Source organism: Anolis sagrei, chromosome 12 (assembly GCF_037176765.1).
Source record: "Anolis sagrei isolate rAnoSag1 chromosome 12, rAnoSag1.mat, whole genome shotgun sequence".
Classification (NCBI taxonomy): domain Eukaryota; kingdom Metazoa; phylum Chordata; class Lepidosauria; order Squamata; family Dactyloidae; genus Anolis; species Anolis sagrei.
In genome coordinates this window covers 17349572-17368594 of record NC_090032.1, presented here as the reverse complement: position 1 = coordinate 17368594, position 19023 = coordinate 17349572, and the positions used below count along the sequence as shown (strand labels likewise).

Sequence of the window (19023 nt, the reverse complement as noted above, 5' to 3'; positions counted from 1 at the left end):
GGTTGAGAACCACTGCTCTAGAACATGGCCCTATAGCCCGAAAAAAACCTACAAGAACCTAGTGATTCCAGCCATGAAAGCCTTCGAAAATACATTGAACATCCCAATGGGGGTGAGTGGAAGGGCCTGCATTGCTCTCTCTTCCCTTTCTCTGAGTTCCCTGGTCGCTATGGCAACGGGCGCCATTTTGACTTCCTAGCGCGGCTCAAAAGCTTCCCGGCGTCCTTTGCGCCTTTGACCCCCGCTTCCGTAACCCAAGATGGCGGCATTCAGGAAGAAGGAGTAAATGCTTTCAGTGAGTAGAAAGTTAAAGCAACTTACTGGGGTTGAGGGAGGAAGAAGGGCCAGGGATAGGTCATCACAAGGAAATCAGGGGGATTATTATTATTATTATTATTATTATTATTATTATTATTATGTAATAATGTATCTATATCTATAGAAATAAAAGTGTAATGTTTGTGGGATTAAGAGAACTCAAAAACCACTGGATGAATTGACACCAAATTTGGACACAAGGCACCTCACAACCCAATGTATGTTCTTCACTCCAAAAAATGATTTTTGTCATTTTGGGAGTTGTAGTTGCTGGGATTTATAGTTCACCTACAATCAAAGTTCATTCTGAACTCCACCAACGATGGAATTGGGCCAAACTTGGCACACAGAACTCTCATGACCAACAGAAAATACTGGAAGGGTTTGGTGGGCATTGGCCTTGAGTTTGGGAGTTGAAGTTCACCTACATCCAGAGATCGCTCTGGACTCAAACAGTGAAGGATCTCGACCCAAACTTGGCATGAATATTCCATATGCCCAAATATGTACAGAGATGGGATTTGGGGGAAATAGATCTTGACATCTGGGAGGTGTAGTTACTGGGATTTATAGTTCACCTACAATCAAAGAGCATTCTGGACTACACCAATATGGAATTTATCCAAACTTGGCACACAGAACTCTGATGACCAACAGAAAATACTGGAAGGGTTTGGTGGGCATTGGCCTTGAGTTTGGGAGTTGTAGTTCACCTACGCCCAGAGATCACTGTGGACTCAAACAATGATGGATCTGGACCACATTTGGCATGAATACTCAATATGCCCAATTATGAATACTGCTGGAGTTTGGGGAAAATAGATCTTGACATTTGGGAGTTGTAGTTACTGGGATTTATAGTTCACCTACAATCAAAGAACATTCTGGACTCCACCAACAATGGAATTGAGCCAAACTTGGCTCACAGAACTCCCATGACCAACAGAAAATACTGGAAGGGTTTGGTGGGCATTGACCTTGAGTTTGGGAGTCTTAGTTCACCTACACCCAGACAGCACTGTGGACTCAAATCAAACTTGGCATGAACATTCCATATGCCCAAATATTTATTTATTTACTTATTTCCAGGCTTTAATGGTGCTTCTTTTTTGACTTGGGTAATGGTTGGAGTTTTTATGTAGATATCTATCTGTGTGTGTGGGTTTTCTGTAACCGGTGTGACCCAATTGTTGGAGGAAACAGACAAGGACATCTAATCACCTCTCGACAAAAGATTGCCCCAGGCACTGTCGGTCCATTATATGCTATCAAGGCGGTCAGTTGAAACATTCACACCGAGCTCCAGCAGACAAGAGTCCTTTGTCTCACCCTTGTCATTCCACAGATATATAAACCCTTTTTCCTAGTTCCAACAGACCTCACTACCTCTGAGGATGCTTGCCACAGATGCAGGCGAAACGTCAGGAGAGAATGCCTCTAGACCATGGCCATATAGCCCGAAAAAACCTACAACAACCCAGAGATTTCGGCCATGAAAGCCTTCGACAATACATTCAACATTTTCTTATGACTTTATTTTCCAGGTCACCAGACTGGGCCACAGCAACATATGTCAGGGCACTGCTAATAATAATAATAATAATAATAATAATAATAATAATAATGTTGTTGTTGTTCATTCGTTCAGTCATCTCCGACTCTTCGTGACCTCATGGACCAGCCCACGCCAGAGCTCCCTGTCAGCCGTCACCACCCCCAGCTCCTTCAAGGTCATAATAATACCCTTAATATAATAATAATAATAATAATAATAATAATAATAATAATCAACACTTCCCTTTTGTCTTTCTTTCCTCCTCATTCCGTGTCTTGTTTCTTTGTTTCCTCCTTTTCCTTTTGTTTATTTACCTCCTTTCTCCTAAACTGGGACGCTATCTCTTCCCAAGATTGCAACTTTCTAGGATCCAGTCTTCCCAAAGTCTTTTACTCTTCTTTCCAATCCAGGTACTGTATCCCTGCAGACTGAATCGAAGCCATGTCGAAGATCTCTCGTGCAGCCAAAACCGTACAAAAGGTGGACCCTGGAAATGTCATCCGGGCCATCATCCGAGCGGGACAGGCCGTTCCGGGACCGCCTTTGGGACCTGTCCTTGGCCAGGTATGTGTGGAAGACAGCAAATATGCAAACGCATAATCATCATCATTATTATTATTATTATTATCATCAAACTGTTATGGAGCCCCTGTGCTGGCAGGACTAAAGACAAACAGGTCGCAGGTTCGAATCCGGAGAGAGCATGGATGAGCTCCCTCTATCAGCTCCAGCTCCTCATGTGGGGACATCAGAGAAGCGTCCCACAAGGATGGTAACACATCAAAAACATCTGGGCAACAACCTTGCAGACGGCCAATTCTCTCACTCCGGAAGCGATGTGCAGTTTCTCAAGTCGCTCCTGACATAACAAAAAAAAAAATCAAACTGCTTGGCGCAGTGGGTTAAACTTGTTGACCGAAAGGTCACAGTTTTGAATTTGAGCAGCTGTGTGAGCTCCTGTTGTTAGTCCCAGCTTCTGCCAACCTAGCAGTTTGAAAACATGCAAATGTGCCTAGAGCAATAGGTACTGCTTTGGTGGTAAAGTAACAGTGCTCCATGTAGTCATGCCGGCCACATGACCTTGGAGATGTCTATGGACAGTATGTGGAAAAATGAATAGTGGCAGTTAAACAGCACTGTGTCATTGTTTTATTGTTTGCTTTATGTTTTATTATTTGCTTATGAGTTTTACTGTGTATTGTATGTTGTTGTTGTTGGCGGCCTTGGCCTTTGTAAGCCGCATCGAGTCCTTCGGGAGATTTTGCGGGTTATAAATAAAGTTAATAATAATAATAATAATAGCATATTCTGAGGATTATTTCTGCATTGGATTTATTAAAATATTCCCATCCAAACCCAAGTAATGAAAGTGGAGGCATTATTTTTCATTCAACCCTCGTACTTTCTAGTTTCACGTAAAGCTGATTGTGGCAGTTGAATCATAAAAAAGAAAGACACCCTTGACATGTTCAGAGGCACTCTCTTTATTGCTTCACATATTCTGGGGCTGTAACCTTCTCGCTGATTCAAATACAAGTCCAACCTAATCTCAGTTGATTGGATTAGTCAAATTGTTGAGTTTCTCGTGTGATATTTGTTGAGAAACAGGCTTTTTTGGGGCAGTTTTGGAAACAGAAAAAGCTTGTTGCAGGACAGGAAAACAATGTCTGTTTCCTAGGCACCAGCATTGAAGTTTTGGACTTCTTCTACAGTGCAAAGTAGCGTATACGTTACCAGAGTGTTGTTTAGCTGTGCAAAACACAAATTCTGTAAATCAGAAGAGGGGAAAAATATCCTGAAAAGGAATGTACAAAATGCAAAGTGACACAAAGGGATTAGCATGATATACATTGTACGGCCCGAGATGGAGACCTGACTTGTTCTTTCAACCAATGTGATTTATAGTTGTTTTTTTTAATGTATCTCTACTTGATCATTGTTGGCTAACGTTGAAATAGCCAGAGTTTGGAAGAGTTTGCTTTAGTGCAGCGTTTCTCAACCTGGGGGTGAGTCGCCAAAGACCATCAGATACATATATTTCTAAGGCAGCAAATCACAGGAGCTGTCTTCATAGACCTGTCAGCAGCTTATGATACTGTGAACCACCGCCTCCTCCTGAGAAAAAAGTATAATATCACAAAGGACGACCACCTCACCCGCCTCATAGGAAACCTGCTACAAAACAGGAGCTTTTTTGTTGAGTTCCTGGGCCAGAGAAGCAGATGGCGGAAACAGAAGAACGGCCTGCCTCAGGGGAGCGTCCTTGCTCCATCCATGTTCAACATCTACACAAATGACCAGCCACTGCCAGAAGGGACAGAGAGATTAATCTATGCTGATGATTGTGCCATCACCGCTCAAGCAGGGAGCTTTGAGATGGTAGAACAGAAGCTTTCCGAAGCTCTAGGTGCTCTCACTGCCTATTACAGGGAAAACCAGCTGATCCCTGATCCATCTAAAACACAGACATGTGCTTTTCGTCTCAAGAACAGACAAGCATCCTGAGCTCTGAGGATGACCTGGGAAGGAATCCCACTGGAGCATTGCAGCGCACCCAAATACCTGGGAGTCACTCTGGACCGTGCTCTGACCTACAAGAAGCGCTGCCTGAACATCAAGCAAAAAGTGGGTGCCAGAAACAATATCATACGAAAGCTGACTGGCACAACTTGGGGATCACAACCAGACACAGTGAAGACATCTGCCCTTGCGCTCTGCTACTCTGCTGCTGAGTATGCATGCCCAATATGGAACACATCTCACCACACTAAAACAGTGGATGTGGCTCTTAATGAGACATGGCGCATTATCATGGGGTGTCTGCGACCTACACCACTGGAGAAATTACACTGTCTAGCCGGTATTGCACCACCTGACATCCGCCAGAAAGTAGCAGCCAATAGTGAAAGGACCAAGGCAGTGACATCTCCAGCTCATCCCCTGTTTGGATATCAGCCAGCACGTCAATGACTTGAATCTAGAAATAGTTTTCTAAGATCTACAGAGACACTCACTGGAACACCTCAGCAAGTGAGAGTCCAAAAGTGGCAGGCTCAAACCCAGAACCTCAAACAATGGCTGATACCAAATGAGAGACTCCCTCCTGGGCACACAGAGGACTGGTCGACTTGGAAGGCGCTGAACAGACTGCGCTCTGGCATCACGAGATGCAGAGCCAACCTTCAGAAATGGGGCCACAAAGTGGAATCCACGACATGCAAGTGTGGAGAAGAGCAAACCACTGACCACCTGCTGCGATGCAACCTGAGCCCTGCCACATGCACAACGGAGGACCTTCTTGGGACAACACCAGAAGCACTCCAAGTGGCCAGATACTGGTCATAGGACATTTAATCAACTACCAAGCTTGCAAACTTTGTTTATTTTTTATCTGTTTGTTTGTTTTGTTCTGTTAGAAATGTAATACAATGGACTGGTTGCCCTGATACGACAAATAAATAAATACATCATTGATGGGGTTCAGAACCATAGAATCATAGAGTTGGAAGAGATCTCATGGGCATTAGGATGGTTGAGAATGCTCTTTGATGGTAGGTGAACTATAAATCCCAGCAACTACAACCTCCAAATGTCAAGGTCTATTTCCCCTAAACTCCACCAGTATTCACAATAGGGCATATTACTGTATATGCTCGAGTATAAGCCGACCCGACTATAAGCCAAGGCACCTAATTTTACGACAAAAAACTGGGAAAACATATTGACTCGAGTATAAACCGAGGGTGGGAAATGCAGCCACTACTGGTAAATTTCAAAATAAAAATACATACCAATAAAATTACATTAATTGAGGCATCAGGAGGTGAAATGTTTTTGAATATTGACATAAAGCTGTAATTTGAGATAAGACTGCCCAACTCTGATTAAATCATTATTCTAACCTTCTTCAATGTAAATATACTTACGTATCTTTCCAACAGTAATAAAGAGAGTAAAATAATAAATGTAATAGTAATAATAATAAAGTAAAATAATGGAAATGCAATCATAACAGTAATAATAGAGTAAAATAATAAATGTAATAATAATCATAAATAGTGTAAAATAATAATAATACTAATAATAATAATAATAATAATAGGGTAACATACTGTATATGTAATAATAATAAAGTAAAATAATTTTATGTATTATTTTACTCTATTATTAATAACTAATAACTAAAAACAGAGTAAAATAATAAATAACCTTGACTCGGGTATAAGCCAAGGGGAGCTTTTTCAGCCTAAAAAGGGAGCTGAAAAACTAGGTTTATACTTGAGTATATACAGTAAGTATTAATGCCAAGTTTGGTCCAGATCCATCATTGTTTGAGTCCACAGTGCTCACCTCTGGATATAGGTGAACTACAACTCCCAAACTCAAGGTTAATGCCCATCAATCTCTTCCAGTATTTTCTGTTGGCCATGGGAGTTCTGTGTGCCAAGTTTGGTTCAATTCCATCATTGGTGGTGTTCAGAATGCTCTTTGATTGTAGGTGAACTATAGATCCATGCAACTACAACTTCCAAATGTCAAGGCCTATTTCCCCTAAACACCAGTATTCACAATTGGGCAAATGGAGTAATCATGCCAAGTTTGGTCCAGATCCATCATGGTTTGAGTCCACAGCGCTCTCTGGATATAGGTGAACTACAACTCCCAAACTCAAGGTCAATGCCCGCCAGACTCTTCTAGTGTTTTGTGTTGGTCATGGGAGTTCTGTGTGCCAAGTTTGTGCCAACCATCTGTGTGATGGTTCAATTCCATCATTAGTGGAGTTCAAAATGCTCTTTGATTGTAGGTGAACTATAAATCCCTGCAACTACATCTTCCAAGTGTCATGGTCTATTTCCCCTAAATTCCACCAGTGTTTACAATTGGGCATATTGAGTATTCATGCCAAGTGTGGTCCAGATCCATCATTGTTTGAGTCCATACTGCTCTCTGGATGTAGGTGAACGACAACTCCCAAACAAGATTAATGCCCACCAATCTCTTCCAGTATTTTCTGTTGGCCATGGGAGTTCTGTGTGCCAAGTTTGGTTCAATTCCATCATTGGTGGAGTTCAGAATGTTCTTTGATTGTAGGTGAACTACAATCAAAGCAACTACATCTTCCAAATGTCATGGTCTATTTCCCCTAAACACCAGTATTCACAATTGGGCAAATGGAGTATTCATGCCAAGTGTGGTCCAGATCCATCCACACTGCTCTCTGGATGTAGGTGAACTACAACTCCCAAACTCAATGTCAATGCCCACCAGACTCTTCTAGTGTTTTTTATTGGTCATGGGACTTCTGTGTGCCAAGTTTGGTTCAATTCCATCATTGGTGGGGTTCAGAATGCTCTTTGATTGTAGGTGAACTATAAATACCAGCAACTACAACTCCCAAACGACAAAATCAACCCTACCAGTATTCAAATTTGGGCATATCGGGTATTTGTGCCAAATTTGGTCCAGCGAATGAAAATACATCCTGCATATCAGATATTTACATTGCGATTCATTACAGTAGCAAAATTACAGTTCTGGAGTAGCAACAAAAATAATATTATGGTCGGGGGGTCACCACAACATGAGGAACTGTATTAAGGGGTCGCGGCATTAGGAAGGTTGAGAAACGCTGCTTTAATGTGCCTGGTGCCATTTCCTGCATTAGGAGCAATGATCTCGTAATACACATTGCTAACACGTCCATGAGGAGGGGCAACGGCCGACATATTCCAAACCAGCTCAGCTCTGATTTCTCCTTTTCCGATTCAACTGCTTTCCTTTTAACGCCCTTCTCTTGGATGCCAAGAGTGCCAGGCAGAGGTTCTGGATCAGAAAGGTGCTTCATGGTCCACTCCATAGAGACTTAAGCTGAATGTGCTGGGCCGTGCGCAACGCTCTGGAGGAACCGGGAGTTGCCGAATCGCGAGGGGAGGATTGCTGTGCATGTCCATGATGCCAACTTTGGGCTCTGACCGGGCAGTGGCTGTGGAGCTGATGGCATACGGGTTGCGTGTGGCAATGTGTTTCTCCCTCCTGAAGATGCCTGGGCGGGGATTTGACATGCAGTTGGTCGTCTGTGATGTGTCTGGCACATCCTTGAGGCGTGTGCCCAGGACATACTTCCCCTGCCGTTCCAATGTGTCTCTGGAGCTGCGGACTCTGTCTGTGGGTTGGTTTGTCTTTCTTGTGCCGCCGATGGTGCTGAAGCGCGGCGCAGCATTTCAAAGCGATGGCGAGGACGTTTTTCCCCATGAAGATGGAGGAGATGCGCTGGTCGCGGCAGAGGAGCAACAGCCCGCCACGGATGAAAATGGTGGCCACATTGACGCTGGCCAGGCTCAACAGCGGGTACAGCGTGTCCGGCTGCGGACCGCACACGCCCAGCTCATTCAGCGACACGCAAGGCAGGACGAGCAGCAGCCCGTAGCAGTAGAAGAAGGTCAAGCCTTCGGCCCACAAGGGCAACACCCGCCCTTGTGGTTCCCACAAGCTGGCCTGGATCTCCAGCACGTCCAGCAGGTCCAGCACCACCCAAAAGAGACGCCCACGGAGTTCATCTTTCTTCCGAAAACTAGCAGCAGCCTGGGCTACCAACTCGGCGGCTCCTAACACCGTGTAGAGCGCTGGGATGCATACGGAGAGCAGAAGGGTGAGGGTGCGCCGGGCCAAGGGGTCAGGCACCCGGACCTCCGTGGCGTAATGCTGGTAGATGAAGTAGAGCTTGATCTCCAAGGCAAAGGCGAAGAGGAACCACAGGACCATGGCATAGCCCCGCTGGGCCTGCCGGGCCTCGCCACCCACCCACGCCGTGGCGTAGCGCAGCGCCAGCAGGAAGAAGAGGTCCCCAGCCAGCGCCAAAGCTCCAACTCCTAACCGCCGGGCCCCAGCACTCTGCTCCACCAGGTAGACGTCCATGGCTCCCATGGTGCAGACGATGACCACGGCCACCACACAGGTGTGCGGGGGGTGAAGCTCCATGGCTCCCTTTGGAGAGAAAGGAGAGCATATACAGTCAGAATGGCACTAATAATAATAATAATAATAATAATAATAATAATAATAGTAATAATAATAATAGGGTTGTTGTAGGTTTTTTCGGGCTATATGGCCATGGTCTAGAGGCATTCTCTCCTGACGTTTTGCCTGCATCCATGGCAAGCATCCTCAGAGGTAGTGAGGTCTGTTGTAATGTATTTTTTAATTTTGGTGCTTTTAAGTGTCTTCTGCTGTGTTTTTCGGTGTTTTTATGAGTGATGGTCACTCGTTGGCCTGAGAGGTGTATTGTGTCCAAATTTGGTGTCAATTCCTCCAGTGGTTTTTGAGTTATATTAATCTCACAAACAAACATTACATTTTGATTTCTATAGATATTATTTTTATTTATTACGAGCCATCCCCTGCCACATGTTGCTGTGACCCAGTCTGTGTATATCTACTTTGTGAGTGTTATGTGTGTGTATATATTTGTGTATATGTGTGTTTGCGTAATATATATGTGGTTTTGTGCATGCCTTGTAGTGTATTTTTATTTTTTTGGCTTTTTAAGTCCCTTCTGCTATGTTTTTATGAGTGATGGTCACTCATTGGCCTGATAGGTGTCTTGCGTCCAAATTTGGTGTCAATTCATCCAATGGTTTTTGAGTTATGTTAATCCCACAAACGAACATTTGTAGATGCTCTCTGATTGTAGATGAACTATAAATCCCAGTTACTACAACTCCCAAATATCAAGGTCTATTTTCCTCAAACTCCATCTGTGTTCATATTTGGACATATGGAATATTCATGCCAAGTTTGGTCCAGATCCATCATTGCTTGAGTCCACAGTGCTCTCTGGGTGTAGGTGTACTACAAGTCCCTAATTCAAGATCAATGTCTACCAAACCCTTCCAGTATTTTCTTTTGGTCATGGGAGTCCTGGTCCAGATCCATCATTGCTTGAGTCCACAGTGCTCTCTGGATGTAGGTGAACCCTTCTAGTGTTTTCAGTTGGTCATGGGAGTCTTGTGGGCCACGTTTGGTTCAATTCCATCATTGGTGGAGTTCAGAATGCTCTTTGATAGTAGGCGAACTATACATCCCAGCAATTACAACTCCCAAATGACAAAATCAATTTTTTTTGAGTGAAGGACATACATTGGGTTGTTAGGTGTATCATGTCCAAATTTGGTGTCAATTCGTTCAGTGGTTTTTGAGTTATGTTAATCCCACAAACGAACATTACATATTGATTTATATATAAGATTATTCTGTTGTTGTTGTTGTTGTTTGTTTATATCGATTATTCTATTGTTGTTGTTGTTATGAGGTGTTAGTGAGGGTATGCCTGCAGCGATGCAGTGTGTTAAACCATTTTTAGGCTTTTTTTTTTGAAATGGGGGAGACAGGCAACAGGAGGTTAATGCTCCTCTTATGTCACTGGAAGGAGAAGCGCATCTGTTTCATTCCCATTCATCTGTCTCCTTTTTTTTTTGGAAAGGGGGCATGGGGGGGGGGGTCCCGTCCGGTTCCCGTTCAGGATTCTTTCCCTCCCCTCTTTGCCAAAGGAAGGCTCAGCGACCGTTCCTCCCCAAACAAAACTATGCCCACCCCACTTCTCCCAACACCCCCTCCCCTTTGCCCAGTACCTGCAGGGATCATCGGAGGGGGGCTTTGCTTCCTTGCGATGGTGGCTGGTGTGTCTGCCTCTCCAGACGGCGCAAGACGGAGATGGGGCCAGAGGATGGATGGAGGCAGAAAGAAAGGAGGAAGGGGCCCCCCGATGATGCTCCCTTTAGGAGGAGCATCCCTCTGAGTCATCATCCTCAACCCCCCCCCCCTTGTTTTTCCCTTTCCGAAGCCAGCAGGAAGGAGGAGGAGGAGGATGGATGGAAAGCTGCACACTTGTCTGATCTCTCTTTGAGTTTCTTCTTCTTCTCCCTCTGTCCAAATGGGGAAAAATAAGAGATTGTTCAATGTATCGTCGAAGGCTTTTACGGCTGGAAACACTGGGTTGTTGTGTGTTTTCTGGGCTGTCTGGCCAAGTTCCAGAAGCATTCTCTCCTGATGTTTGGCCCACATCTATAGCAAGCAACCTCAGAGGTTGTGAGGTCCCTCTGATGTTATTTGTATAACTGTGTATTTTACTTTCCTGTATTATATTTTGGGTTTGGCCTCATGTTAGCCGCCCCAAGTCCCCTTTGGGGAGATGGTGGCGGGGGGTGTAAATAAAGATGATGATGTATTGTCAAAGGCTTTCATGGCTGGAATCACTAGGTTCTTGTGGGTTTTTTCGGGCTATAGGGCCATGTTCTAGAGCAGTGGTTCTCAATCTTCCTAATGCCGTGACCCCTTAATACAGTCCCTCATGTTGTGGTGACCCCCCAACCATAACATTGTTTTTGTTGCTACTTCATAACATTTTACTACTGTTATAAATCATAATGTAAATACCAAATATGCAAGATATATTTTCATTCACTGGACCAAACTGGGCACAAATACCCAATACACCCAAATGTGAATGCTAGTGGGGTTGGGAGAGGATTGATTTTCTAATTTGGGAGTTGTAGTCGCTGGGCTTTATAGTTCACTTATAATGAAAGAGCATTCTGAACTCCACCAGCAATGTATTTGAACCTAATTTGCCACACAGAACTCCTTTCTTGTAGTTTTGCTACCTGGCTTGATAGCAGTCTGTGCAAAAGGGATTTAGGAACCTTAGTAGAGCACAAGAGGAATTTGAGCTAACAGTGTGATGTGGCAGCAAAAAAAGCCAATGCAATACTAGGCTGCATCAGTAGTAGAGTGGTGTATAAATTGACATAAGGTATAGTCCCACTCTATTCTGCATTGGTCAGACCTCACCTGGAATAAGGCTGTGTCTGGTTTTGGGCAAACGATTCAAGAAAGATATGAACAAAAGGTGTCCAGAGAAGGGCAACTAAAATGGTCAGAGGTCTGGAAATCAAGAAGCCCATATGAGGCAGCTGGGAATGTTTAGCTTGGAGAAAAGGAGGTGAAGACCTTTGTAGGTGAACCCCAGGGATCCACCAAGGAAAGCCACAGTGCAAACCAATGGGAAGGAAAGATTTAATTATCTACATTCTGGCTTGGTTTGGTTGACCGGCATCCTCAAAAATGTTTGTTTGTTTCCTTTCCAGAGAGGCATTGCTATCGGACAATTCTGCAAAGATTTCAATGAAAGGACCAAGGACATCAAAGAAGGGATCCCGCTGCCCACACGCATCACGGTGCGGGTAAGAAGAAATGTTTCACTACGGATTTGGTGGCAGAACATTGAACACATTGCGGGTGGCTTGTCTCGTTTCTAGACTTTCACCAGGAAATAAAGTAGCCTTCTTTTTTTAAAAAAGGACCTTAAAACCTGGCTCTTTTGCTGCGCCTTTGATGAGTAGGTATATAATCCTACATGATTGCTCAGTCTCAAAGTTCTGTCATTGGAGTATACGTCCCCCCCTCATGGGAAAGCTTGATTCCACAACTCCCGCTATAATGAGCCCTCCTCCATAAATTACCTGCTTCTCTCTTTTAATTAGTTGTAATCAGTTTGTCTTTTAATCATTACATGTAGCCCGCCCATTGTTACTGTGCTTGTGTATATTGTGATTTTTATATTGTTATGTATTCATGTTTTATGTAACTATGTTGTTATTGTTTATTGTTCGCGTTTTTGGTTGTGTTTTGGTTTTTCTTTATTGTAATTGTCATCTGGCCTCATGTAAGCCGCTCCGAGTCCCCATTGGGGAGATGGTGGCGGGGTATAAATAATGATTATTATTATTATTATTATTTGAATTCATTTATGATAAGATAAGCCTAATTTCCCCAAAATTAAGCCCCAGTTAATGGCTGTGAATTCCGGAGCAATCCACAACCCCAGTCCAAATGGCCTATGTTTGAAGACACAAAGTCTTCCTCTGGTGCGAAAGAACTGGTTTGAAGGCGCTTGAGACTTCTCAACATCATCCAGGTTGATCTGAACATGAAGCATAAGTCTCAAGGGTAAGAACCTCCGAATTGGTGCTGAGAGGTAACTTAATCAGGGGCTTTTAGAGCCAAGTCTCTCACGTTCATCTGATAGAAAGTTTGAAGGTGGAATGAAAAAGGAAACACTATCCTGCTCCAGGAAGAGGTGGAGCCAAACAATTGAGCTGAGGAAGCAGTATAACTGGTGCAAACAAGATTGATTAACAGCTATAAATAACCAATCAATCCAACTATACATTTACAGGGTAAAAAGGCAAAATCAGGCAGGATACAACAATTCAAATCTTGCAACTTACAGTTCTACATATAGGTGGCGCCACTCGTGCCGGCACAGTTAAGACCGTCAGACAGAGAGACACATTTACAGGTAGTACATCCATTGCAACAAACAACAGACATATCAAATTATATATTATTTGAAACACAAGATGAGTCCACAGCAAACAAGGTCACTCTGCTGGCTTTTGTATTGGATCACACATCGGACACTTCCCAAGTGTCTAGGACTGTGTCATGTATCGGCAAATAATGCGTGCAGATTCAAACAGGGTGGCCTTTTACAGCTGGCAGCTGGTTATTTTGTCAGCGCTGATTGTGTTTAAGTGCAGGCCAAGGTCTTTAGGCACTGCACCCAGTATGCCGATCATCTCTGGGACCACCTTGACTGGCTTGTGCCAGATTCTTTGCAGTTCAATCTTTACATCCTCGTATCGTGTCAGCTTTTCCAGTTGCTTCTCTTCAATCCTGCTGTCACCTGGGATTGCAACATCGACAATCCAAACTTTATTTTTTAACACAATCATGAGGTCAGGAGTATTGTGCTCCAAAACTCTCTCAGTCTGAATTTGGAAGTCCCAGAGTAGCTTGGCGTGTTCATTCCCTGTAACTTTTTCCGGCTTGTGATCCCACCAGTTCTTTGTCGCAGGCAGATGGTATTTGTGGCACAAGTTTCAGTGGATCATCTGAGCAATGGTGTTATGCCTCTGCTTGTAGTCTGTCTGCGCAATCTTCTTGCAACAGCTGAGGATGGGATCTTTCGTTTCGTCTGCTTCCTTGCAGAGTCTAGACTAGGGATCTGTCATCGACTTTTCAATTCTGGCTATTATTATTGGTGTTATTATTATTATTAATCTAACACACACACACATATGTATATGTATATATGATTAAATATAAATACATATTCCTAACCAAAAAAAATAAGACATCCCCCAAAATTAGCCCTAACATGTTTTTTGGAACAAAAATTAATATAAGACCTCAGTCTTATTTTCAGAGACGTATGTCTGTATCTATTATAAAGGACACCTAACAGTCTGAGTGCCCATCAGCCCTACACACACACACACACACACACACACAAAACCCCAGCAGAACAGACTTTAAAACCCAAAAAATACACAATATAAACATATACACTTGCATTCATATACATATACACATGCACACATTCATACACACACACACATGTATATATATATGCACACACATACAAAACCCCAGCAGAACTTTAAAACCCAAAAAATACACAATATATACATATACACATACATTCATATACATATACACATGCACACATTCATACACACACACACACGTGTATATATATATGCACACACACACGCAAAACCCCAGCAGAACAGATTTAAAAACCCCAAAAATACCCAATATATACATATACACATACATTCATATACATATACACATGCACACATTCATACACACACACACACATATATATGTGCACACACACACACAACCCCAACAACACAGACTTAAAAACCCAAAAAATACACAATATATACATATACACATACATTCATAAAGACATGCACACATTCATACACACGCACACATATATGCACACACACACACACACACAACCCCAGCAGAACAGACTTAAAAACCCCAAAAATACACAATTTATACATATACACATACATTCATACACATGCACACATTCACACACAGACATATGTGTATATATATATATATATATATGCAGAAACCCACACAAATATACACGCACATACATATATACATGCACACACATATACATATACACATGCATACACACATATATAGACAAGCACACACATATACACAATATGCATGTATACATATAAAGACACAAATACACAAATATATACACACACATATATACACCCATATATATATATATATATATATATATATATATATACACACACACACACATACAAACACACATATATAAGGTAAAGGTTGTCCCCTGACATTAAGTCCAGTCATGTCTGACTCTGGGGTGTGGTGCTCATCTCCATTTCTAAGCCGAAGAGCCGGCGTTGTCCGTAGACACTTCCAAGGTCATGTGGCCAGCATGACTGCATGGAGCACCGTTACCTTCCCGCCGGAGCGGTACCTATTGATCTACTCACATTTGCATGTTTTCGAACTGCTAGGTTGGCAGAAGCTAGGGCTGACAGCGGAAGCTCACGCCGCTCCCCGGAATCGAACCTGCAACCTTTCGATCAACAAGCTCAGCAGCTCAGTGCTTTAACCCACTGCACCACCAGGGGCTACCTGGGTTATACACACATATATACACACACATAAACTCATATATATACACACACACAAACTGGGCTACAGCAACGCGTGGCAGGGGACGGCTAGTAATTATATACATTCAATTGCTATTACTCATGATGGCTATATAACACCCTGATACTGAATCAGAGAAGGACACAACTTGAAGATATGCAACAACTACAACAAAATTTCCTCTTTTGTAGGAGTTACAGATAGGTCCGGAATCCCCCACAAAGATGGATGAATAGCCACAATATTTCTTACTGGCCTTTCCAAATCAATATCATTATTTGTGTAGAAAGAAAGCCAGCAGTTTTGTTCCTACAGTATACCTATCTGTCTTTCTTTTGCCAGCCGGACCGATCGTACGACATCCAAATAAACAAGCCAACGTCGAGCTATTTCCTGCTGGCAGCGGCCGGGATAGAGAAAGGAGCCACGAATCCAGGTAAGAGAGGGTTGGAGCCTTCTTTGGAAGAGAAAAATCCAGGTTATAAATACATATAATAAATTTATTGTTGAAGGCTTTCATGGCTGGAATCACTAGGTTCTTGTGGGTTTTTTTCGGGCTATAGGGCCATGTTCTGGAAGCATTTCTCCTGACGTTTCGCCTGCATCTATGGCAAGCATCCTCAGAGGTAGTGAGGTCTGTTGGAATTAGGACAATGGGTTTATATATCTGTGGAATGGCTGGGGTGGGGCAAGGAGCTCTTCCCTGCTGGAGCTAGGTATGAATGTTTCAACTGACCACCTTCATTAGCATTTGAAGGCCTGGCTGAGTCTGGGAAAATCCCCTGTTGAGAGGTGTTAAGATGTGCCTGGTTGTTTCCATCTTAACACCTCTCAACAGGGGATTTTCCCAGGCTCAGGCAGGCCTTCAAATGTTAATGAAGGGGGTCAGTTGAAACATTCACACCTAGCTCCAACAGACAAGAGTCCCTTGTCCCACCCTGGTCATTCCACAGATATATAAACCCATTGTCCTAATTCCAACAGACCTCACTACCTCTGAGGATGCTTGCCATAGATGCAGGCGAAACGTCAGGAGAGAATGCCTCTAGAACATGGCTCTATAGCCCGAAAAAACCCCACAAGAACCTACATATAATAAATATCGGCAGCCCCCAAGTTATCAACAATATTGGTTCTGTAGGTTTGTTTTTAAGTTGAATTTGTATGTAAGTCAGAACAGGTACATTTTTGACGTGTAACTCTAGCCAAGAAAATATGTATGTGTGTATATATACATATACATACACATGCACGCGCGCGCACGCACATACACACACATATATAAATAAAAATGTAATGTTCATTTGTGGGATTAACATAACTCAAAAACCATTGGACGAAGTGACACCAAATTTGGACACAAGACACCTTCACTCAAAAAACTGACTTTGTCATTTGGGAGTTGTAGTTGCTGGGATTTCTATTGAGAGGGAGGAAAAAAGCAAATTGCCCAATTCACACACAAAACGATCTCCAAAACTCTTTGATTCTATGATTCTATGTGTGTGAATGTTGAGTGAAAATGCAATTCCCCTTTTGTTTGTTTGTTAGCCATGTAATTGTACATCCAATATAGTTGCATAGAATCTGTATGTCTGTATGCCCAATGTTCTTTGTCTAAATGTTTTTCTGTAATCTGATGTACCCTCTCACACTGGAAATTGCAATGCTTTAAAGTTATTGAAAAGTCATTCATGACCATCACTAGGGTTAGATCAACTTCAGCCTTGCAGGGATTGGTTTGCCCTTCAAGATCTCTGGTTTTGCCCTACAGGGCATGAAGTGGCCGGGATGGTGACCCTGAAGCACCTCTACGAAATCGCCCTGGTGAAGTCTCAGGACCCGGCTTTCGTGCTGCGCGACATGCCCCTCGAGAAGGTCATCAAGTCACTCATTGGGAGCGCAAGGTCCATGGGCATCAAAGTGGTGAAAGAGTAAGTGCTGAGGAGTCTTGCAGATTGGGTAATAATAATAATAATAATACTTTATTATTATTATTGTTGTTATTATTATTGTTATTATTATTATTTGAAACACAACAAGATGAGTCCACAGCAGGCACTCTGCTGGCTGTAGTATTGGATCACACGTCGTACCCTTCCCAAGTGTCTATGACTGTGAGATGTATCAGCGAATAATGCGTGCAGATCCCATTAGGGTGGCCTTCTGCATCTGGCAGATGGTAATTTTGTCAGCGCCTATTGTGTTTAAGTGCAGGCCAAGGTCTTTAGGCACTGCACCCATTATTATTATTATTATCTATCTACTTTATTATTATTATTGTTATTATTATTTGAAACACAACAAGATGAGTCCACAGCAGGCACTCTGCTACCTGTAGTATTGGATCACACGTCGTACCCTTCCCAAGTGTCTATGACTATGAGATGTATCGGTGAATAATGCGTGCAGATCCCAGTAGGGTGGCCTTCAGCATCTGGCAGATGGTAATTTTGTCAGCGCCTATTGTGTTTAAGTGCAGGCCAAAGTCTTTAGGCACTGCACCCATTATTATTATCTATCTATCTATCTATCTATCTATCTATCTATCTATATAAAGACCTTTATTTTCATTACTTTATGTTTCAGATCACCAGACTGGGCCACAGCAACACGTGGCAGGAAACAGCTAGTTGTTGTTGTTGTTGTTGTTGTTATTATTATTGTATTGGTGCCTTAAGGACCCCAAAATATCAACATTCTACATTATCTTGGCCTGATATGTGGGTGCATTCATAGGGAAAGGTACTCTCTGTTACAGGTGGGCAGAAAAGTGGCAAGAGAAAAGTAGAAAATGGGAAACAAAGAAGTGGGTTTTACATAAAGCAAGCAGTTTGAATTCTCATTTATTATCTCTCTTCTTCCAACGTCCGAAGCCTCGATCCAGAGGAATACGGAGCTTTCCTGAAGCATCGCGAGGAAGTCTTGGCAGCCGAGGCCGAAGCAAGAGCGGCTGAGCTGGCGGCGGCTGGGAAGAAGAAATGAGTCCCTCGGCTTCGCGTTCTGCAATGCGGACCCCTGGAAAACATGGACCGTTGGCGGTTTCAGCTTGGGGCTTGTCCCCACTTCCTGTGTGCATCAGGAGATACAGTCTCTCTGGTTTAGTTTGCTGCAGAAGAAGGCAGGAGTTGCACAAAAGGAGAATGTCTGAAATGTTAGCTCTCACGTGAGGTTATGCCTCGTCCGAACCTTTTAATTAAAAACATTGGGTTGTAATTATCTCTGCATATGTGTTAGGCTTGTCTTTCCAATCTGATCAAGGCTTGGGGTGTTTGCATCTCTCCAAACAGTTGCCATCCCTGTTCTAAGAACTTTCTGTTCAGTGTGATTTATTTTTTTTTTTTGTCGTGTCAGAGCAACCAGTCCATTATATTACATTTCTAACAGAACAAAGCAAACAAACAGAAAAATACACAACTTGTGAGTTTGGTAGTTGGTTAAATGTCCTTTGACCAGTATCTGGCCACTTGGAGTGCCTCTGGTGTTACTGCAAGAAGGTCCTCCATTGTGCATGTGGCAGGGCTCAGGTTGCATTGCAGCAGGTGGTCAGTGGTTTGCTCTTCTCCACACTCGCATGT

The 19023-nt window shown here is 43.0% G+C and overlaps 2 protein-coding genes across 3 annotated transcripts; one reads left to right on the top strand and one right to left on the bottom strand.

The window, feature by feature from the left end:
- Positions 1-212: 212 nt before the first annotated feature.
- On the top strand, positions 213-18664 carry MRPL11 (mitochondrial ribosomal protein L11). 2 transcript variants are annotated; one of them, XM_060758386.2, is made up of 6 exons: positions 213-295; positions 2284-2437; positions 12016-12111; positions 15788-15881; positions 17220-17379; positions 18322-18664. In XM_060758386.2, exons 2-6 carry the CDS (start codon positions 2315-2317, stop codon positions 18428-18430), a joined length of 582 nt encoding a protein of 193 aa, XP_060614369.1. In that variant the 5' UTR covers positions 213-295; positions 2284-2314; the 3' UTR covers positions 18431-18664. The 2 variants fall into 2 exon arrangements, with proteins under 2 accessions (XP_060614369.1, XP_060614370.1); XM_060758387.2 differs by lacking the exon at positions 12016-12111.
- On the bottom strand, positions 7216-10666 carry LOC132764518 (transmembrane protein 121-like). The gene is made up of 2 exons (XM_060758549.2): positions 10501-10666; positions 7216-8857 (listed from the first exon to the last, which is right to left on the bottom strand). Exon 2 carries the CDS (start codon positions 8849-8851, stop codon positions 7715-7717), a length of 1137 nt encoding a protein of 378 aa, XP_060614532.2. The 5' UTR covers positions 8852-8857; positions 10501-10666; the 3' UTR covers positions 7216-7714.
- Positions 18665-19023: the final 359 nt, after the last annotated feature.

Coding starts and splice junctions, on each gene's coding strand:
- LOC132764518 (XM_060758549.2), bottom strand. CDS start 8,851: ATGGAGCTTCACCCCCCGCACACCTGTGTGGTGGCCGTGGTCATCGTC.
- MRPL11 (XM_060758386.2), top strand. CDS start 2,315: ATGTCGAAGATCTCTCGTGCAGCCAAAACCGTACAAAAGGTGGACCCT. Junction 2,438..12,015: donor TGGGACCTGTCCTTGGCCAG/GTATGTGTGGAA, acceptor TTTCCTTTCCAG/AGAGGCATTGCTATCGGACA. Junction 17,380..18,321: donor GGCATCAAAGTGGTGAAAGA/GTAAGTGCTGAG, acceptor CAACGTCCGAAG/CCTCGATCCAGAGGAATACG.